The sequence below is a fragment of the Elephantulus edwardii genome, unplaced genomic scaffold (assembly GCF_000299155.1).
Source record: "Elephantulus edwardii isolate Elephantulus edwardi_28Jun2011 unplaced genomic scaffold, EleEdw1.0 scaffold00096, whole genome shotgun sequence".
NCBI lineage: Eukaryota > Metazoa > Chordata > Mammalia > Macroscelidea > Macroscelididae > Elephantulus > Elephantulus edwardii.
This window is the reverse complement of record NW_006399846.1, coordinates 12,481,738-12,488,286: the sequence shown is the minus strand read 5'-3', so window position 1 is coordinate 12,488,286 and position 6,549 is coordinate 12,481,738. Positions and strand designations below refer to the sequence as shown.

Here is a 6,549-nt window from a genome sequence, read left to right as displayed (position 1 = left end):
GTCAATGAAACACAGATAGACATTCCTCTGGCACTTTCTTCTTTTTGCCAAGATCCATCTGACATTAGCTATAATATCCCTAGTGCCACAGCCTCTTCTAAACCCAGCCTGCACTTTTGGCAGTTCTCGGTTGATATGCTCTTTCAGTCATTTTTGGATAATCTTCAACAGAATTTTGCTCGCATGTGATATCAATGATACTGTTTGATAATTTCTACACTCTGTCAGATAACCTTTCTCTGTAATGGGAACCTTGTGTACATCAGAATAAAATATTGCCCATTTCTTCACCATCCTCATAGTCTTTGCTTTTTGTGAGTCCCTTGTTGCAACCACAGTGTCAGTCCATCTTGTTAGTGGTCTGTCCTTTTTACTGATCCTCCACCAAGCATGATGTCCTTCCCTCCCCAGGTTCCTCCTGATAACATGACCAAAATAATGTGAGAGGAGTCTGGGCTTCCTTCTGTGCAGCATACTGGTTATTCTTAACTACAAGTCAGATTTGTTCATTCTTCTAACAGGTACATTCAGTACTCTTCACTGACACCATATGTCAAAGCCATCAATTCTTTAGTCTTATTTGTTGTCAGTTTTCACATGCATATAAAGCATTGAAAATACTGTAATTTGGGTAAGGCTTCTCTTTGTTCTTAAAGTAACTTCTTTGCTTTTGAATAGTTTATAAAGAAATCCCTTGTAGCAGCCTTTGGAAAAAAAAATGGTTGAATGAAAGTTTATAAAATATGTTAGGTTTTTTTAACCAGTCTTGCATATTTTGTTCCTATCATTGGATTTCTTTCTTTCACTTTTTTTCTTGTTGTGTACCATTAAATAAGATCCAACTAACACAGGAGGAGATTGCCCTTCCTCTTGGTGGATTCGAACCATGTGCCTTCGGGATTGCAGTGCAGCTTCTTGCCACTAGGCCACCAGACCTCCCTCTATCATTGGATTTCTTGACTGCTGTTTCTATAGACTTGATTGGGGATCGAAGTAAAATGAAATCCTTGATAACATCATTCTTTTCTGTTTATCGTAATGTTGCTTATTTGTCCAGTTGTGATGACTTTTGTTTTCTTTATATGGCTGTTTGATCTTTGTCAGTAAGTGCTTCAGGTGCTCTCCTCTTTTAGCAAGAAAAGTTGTCATCTGCATATCAAAGGTGGTTAATGCATCTTCCTCCAGTCTTGGCACTACATTCTCCATATAGCTTAATTTCCCAGATTATTTGCTATATAAAACTCACTATTGTTAAGTTAGTTTCTGTGTATTTGCCCTATATTTATTGTGTTTTTATGCCATGCTAATATTATTTTTCTAACTTTTTCCAGTCAAATGTCTAATTTGATGAATCAAGCAAGACTGAAAGTCCTCAGAGCAAGAGATGACCTTATCACAGTGAGTAAATTACTCCTAAGCTTAGTTATAAATGTACTATGAAAATAACCTAAAAAAACAAGCCCACTGTTTTCAAGTAAATTCAGATTCCTAACAGCCCACTATGTGGTTTCTGAGAGAAATGGACAGAGAAGAAAAGAAGATCCTCGACATGATGGATTGATACAGTGACTGTAACAGTGGGCTCGAGTGTGTCTTGGATTGTGGGGATGGCATAGGATAGGGCAAGGGTTAGATCTGTTGTTCAAAGAATTACTGTGAATCATAGAGAGAGCTCTTTAGGCCTACTAGATAGAAAGTTATGCTACCAAGCCAAAGGTAGATGATTTTAATCTGCGGCCCTCCGGTCTGGTTTTAATTGTTTTTGGTCAAACGTTCTTCTAACTGGTATAGCACTGGTCTGTCCATTTGCTGTACAGAGGTAACTCGTGGTTGCTGTGATGCTGAATACTGTGACACGGATGTGTCAAATGTGATAATGGTTACCCATGGCGGACAGTGTTTGATGGAACTCCCTAACTAAAACAGGCTTGGAAGCAGAAGTGGCATCCATTTCCATAATAGCTTGCCTCTGGAAACTCTATGACCTTAGAGAAATGATGAAAGTTTTTCATTGGGTCACTATAAGTAGTTTACAACTCGACAGCACTTAATAACAACAACAACGACATCGGGTTTCTGAGTATGTCAGTCTTTATGGGAAGAGACTGCCCATCTTTCTCCTCGAGAGAAACTGGGAGAGTCATACCAGTGCCCTTTTGGTTAGGAGCCCACCACATTAGATGCTACCTCACCATGTGATGGCAATAGGGATTAATAAAGCTAGAGTGGCAGTAGAAGAAATTAGGACAGGAAATTTGGATAAGGACTGTAAGTGCAGAACTAAAGAGGTTCTCCTATTTTCTTGAGTAGTTGTTGAAGTTGTTTTGTTTTAGCTGTGTGTGTGTGGGGGTGGGGTATATGTGTGTGTGTGTGTGACTCACAGTATGAGTATGTAGGCTACTAAAAGGAAGGAAGTTCAGCTCAGGTAAACTGGTTGGGAAGTATTGCATTCATCCAAGTAAGAGGGACAGAAACTCTAGAAATATTTTTAACTATATTCAAGAACCAAAGAAAGCTGCCTTCTGCTTCCTTGTTATTCATTGTTCTTAATAAATTTTAACTTACTATATTTCTTACTCTTATTTTCTGTCATTCATTTATTCACTTGCTTTTTATTTATTTATTTATTTATTTATTTACGTTTCTGATTTTGTGGTTGTTGTGTGCCGTTTGAGTTGGAACCAACTCATAGCTGACTCTCCAGCAGGTTTTCAGAGGCAGTCAGTCACCTGGGAAGAGATTACCCATCCTTCTGGTGGATTCAAACTGCATACCTTGGAGACTGCAGCACAGCTTCTTAACACTAGGCCTACAGAGCTCCCTAGTGCTATTATAATAGAAGTATCACAAGAAAGTGACTTTGAGGAACAGAAGCTTATTTTCTCAAAGTTTATTTAGGCAGCTAGAATTCCAGATTCAGGGAGCCAGCTTAGTTTGGAAGTTCCACTGAAAACAGTTCAGCACCATAACAAAACACATGTTCTAATTTATATTTATAAATTATTATTGGATATATTTTCATAAGCTGTTTTAAATTCTTTTAAATAAATAAACACTGATTTTATTTTCATAATGAAATTGTAGTAGGAATAAGAGAATGGGAAGAAAAAGGATTTAGGAATGACTTAAAGAGGAGTCCCAAAGCTGCAGCCACCAAATCTGGATTTCACAGCCGTGCTGCTGCCTAGTGTGTAACTTCTAGGACCCTGGTATAATCACTTCAAGATTCAGAAGATTCAGAATCTTCTTGAGGAAGAAAGATCACACACACACACACACACACAGAAACACACACACACACACACAGAAACACACACAGACACACACAATTACAGTTATTGGAGCTGATGCTAGTTAGTTCCATCACTATTTCAGTGAAGACTTAGCAGATGACCTCGCTCTCTTTGCTGTCATGGAAGACAAAGAGAAAGATCATGAATTTACAACATGAAACTTTTCCAGCATACCTTTTTCTTAGAACACTCAAAATTGTCTCTGGCAAAACTATAATGTAACAACAAATTCCAAATTGGTTATTACCACTGCTGAAGCACACCATCAGGAGGGGAAACTCTCTTAATTTGGTCCATGTAACTTGAACATCTTTAAATTCATCATTCCTAATATTTTTAAAAGGGAGCTCTGGTAAAGGAGTTTCTGTACTTCCAACACAAAGCCTGGCAGTTCAAATCCACCAACCACTTCTCAGGAGAAAGTCTTCTCCCATGAAATTTCCAAAAACTCACTGGCCAGCTAGGAGACGATTCAAACTCCACAGCAGTGACTGACTTTTTTTCCAATGGTTCTAATTATGGTCCAAACTGAAAATTGCTTATCTCTAATCCAATGACTAGCCTTACTTATATTACTTAGAACGGGAGCTCTGGCAGCGTAGAAGTAAGAATTCACTACAAGCCCAAAGGTATAGAGTTCGACCAGCTGCTCTGTAGGGGATGGAAGGACATTCTGCTCTCATGCGATTTACTGCCTCTGAAAACCTGCTGGAGGGTCACCTATGGGTCTGTTCCAACTTATCACGACACAACAGCAACATACTATGTGAAAGATAAATGGCTTTCTCAAAAAACGTGTTATTTGGAAGTGTTTGCAATCTGGATTGAGTGTAGTTCCATGCTTGTTGAGAGAGAAGCTGGCATTCAGTCTTGAATCTTTGGGTTTTTGAGGAAAGTGGAGACTCTAATGTGCCTGTAGAGAGTGAAGTGGCTATTGCTAGTGTCTCCCTGAAAATTACTCACCCTGATTTAGTAGCAGATCTGGTAGAAGTATAGTGAAAAATCTGAAGCAGATACATACAGTTTGCATCACAACTAAAGGGCTCAGTGGAATGAAAGTTGATGTCCTCCTTAAAGTTCCTTTTATCTTGGGACAGAATGGAATCTCAGATGTCTTGTAGGTCACTCTGACTCTAGAGGAAGGGGTCAGAGGAAGAAGAGTGCCAGCTACACTTCAGGGGATCCAAAAAGAGCTCCAGATTTAAAGTCTTCTCTTGTACCACTTCACTGTCTAGGCTACGAAAAGGTTTTATCAGGAGGTGGCACATGTACTCTTATCTGATCTCTGACTAAAGCAGTATAATTCTGACCTAGGAAATCATCCATTTCTTAAAGTTAGACATAGGAATGGGTCTTAAAAACCTATAGTGATGCACTGCTCATGGGTGACACTTGCCTTGTGCTGTTCCAGATTGGTCAGTATCAAATGGTTCTACCACTCCTCAACACCACTGCCATGGTGCACGTACTGCAGCTGCCCTTCAGACCATAGACTGTATTTGCTGTGTGTCGTGTAACTTCAGGTTCTTCCATGAAACATGCCTAGTACAAAATTCACAAAATGTACCTAGTGTAAATTTTCCCCCCAGTCAATCACATCCTGGGCTCCAGTGGGTAAATTAGATTTGCAGGGTTTGTGCGTAATTGTTTTAAAGGATCTTATTTGGTATAGTGTAATTGTTAGAGTAGTGTACATTGCTGTGCAAGCTAGAAGGATCTACATATAAACAATAATTATTTGTCATGCCGTCGAGAACACCAAATTAACAATGACCAGTGTGGGCAAAAAAGGATTATTTCAAGATCTAGGGTAGGTAATTGACTAGGTGAATGACGATAAGAAATAAAAGAGAAAAAAAGAGTTAAAGAATGGTGATAAACCTTTGTGTTTGATTGCCTTATGAATCCAGTTGAACACATCCAGTTGCATGTGTGACTCAGGAGAGAAATTGGGGTTTATATATAGAAAAGAAAGGCCAAATAAACAGAAGCATCAAATGGACAAAAAGTCATGAAATCTTTGGCCTCATTTCTGTCAACAAGACCATATTTTCCTACTTCTAGGCTTTCATTTACAACTTTTGCATCACAAGCTATTATTAATGCATTTTGATTGCATGTTTAATTAGTTTCAGGCTGCAGGAGTTGATAGAAACCAATTTTTAAAAAATCTTTAGCTTTAGAGATTGGTTTGTCTGTTTTAATAATTGTATTAACTAACAGGTCTTCCTGTTGTTTTTATGGATATTATCACTGACACTTTCTACTTTAGTATATATCTGGACTTTTTTTAACACTATAATGACCAATACTAGTCTATTTCAGCTTGCTGTAATGCCTACGATAGCAATCTTTATTGGTTCCATTTCCTTTTTGACAGTTTCAATTTTTTTAGGTTCCTATTTCACACATTCTACATTGATTCATAATGGATGTTTTTTCTCATTGGAAATCATTCTGCATCAGCACGTGAAGATCTTTAATTGACTGAACGTTTACTCCATCCACATCATCAGTGTAGACTCTGTCTTGAGGAGGTGGCACTTCACTCGTCATACTTTTAAGTGCCTTCCAGCCTGAGAGCCTCTTCTTCTGGCGCTGTATCAGGCCATCCACTGCTATTCCTGTGGTTTTCAAGGGCCCATTCATTCAGAACTAGGTGACTAGGCCTCCTTCCTAGTCTGTCTCAGTCTGGAAGCTTCACTGAAATTTTTCCATCATGGGTGACTGTGCTAGTATCTGGAATACCGGTAGTATAGCCTTCCAGCATTAGAGGATATACCAGCCACCACAGTACAATAAACTGACCAGTGGTGGCTAGAAACATTATTGTGCACAATACAATCATTTGATTTTTTTAAGTAGAAATTTATTAGTCTTCATTATAATCTTGAATGATACAGATCCTCAGAACCTTCATTTTCAGAAATTCCAAGTTCCAAAACATGAGTACAGTTGTAGTTCTGTTAATTGTCTAATCAGATTTAACTCTGAAACCCTTTTCCTTACAAAGTAAGTGAATAGGGGAGAGGGAGGGCCACCATTCGTTACCGTATACCATCCTAGTTTTTTTTTTTTAATTATTATTAAATTTTATTAGTTTCAATGAACATTCACAGGGATTCTGGGCTTTCACTCCTTCATTGCCGCACCATTCTCTCCACCCTCCTCCCCAGTTTGTTCTTCTTCCCCGCCATCCGAATGTCTGTTTTAATTGTCCAGTTGCCACAGTGCTTGTCAAAGTCAGTTCTGATTA

At 38.6% G+C, this 6,549-nt stretch overlaps 1 protein-coding gene across 1 annotated transcript in view; it reads left to right on the top strand.

Moving 5' to 3' along the window:
• ATP6V1E1 (ATPase, H+ transporting, lysosomal 31kDa, V1 subunit E1) overlaps nucleotides 1–6,549 on the top strand; it is a 28,094-nt gene that overhangs the window by 13,590 nt on the left and 7,955 nt on the right. The window contains exon 4 of the mRNA XM_006891335.1: nucleotides 1,332–1,398. Within this exon, the coding sequence (XP_006891397.1) occupies nucleotides 1,332–1,398 (67 nt within the window). The remainder of the gene's footprint in view (nucleotides 1–1,331; nucleotides 1,399–6,549) is intronic.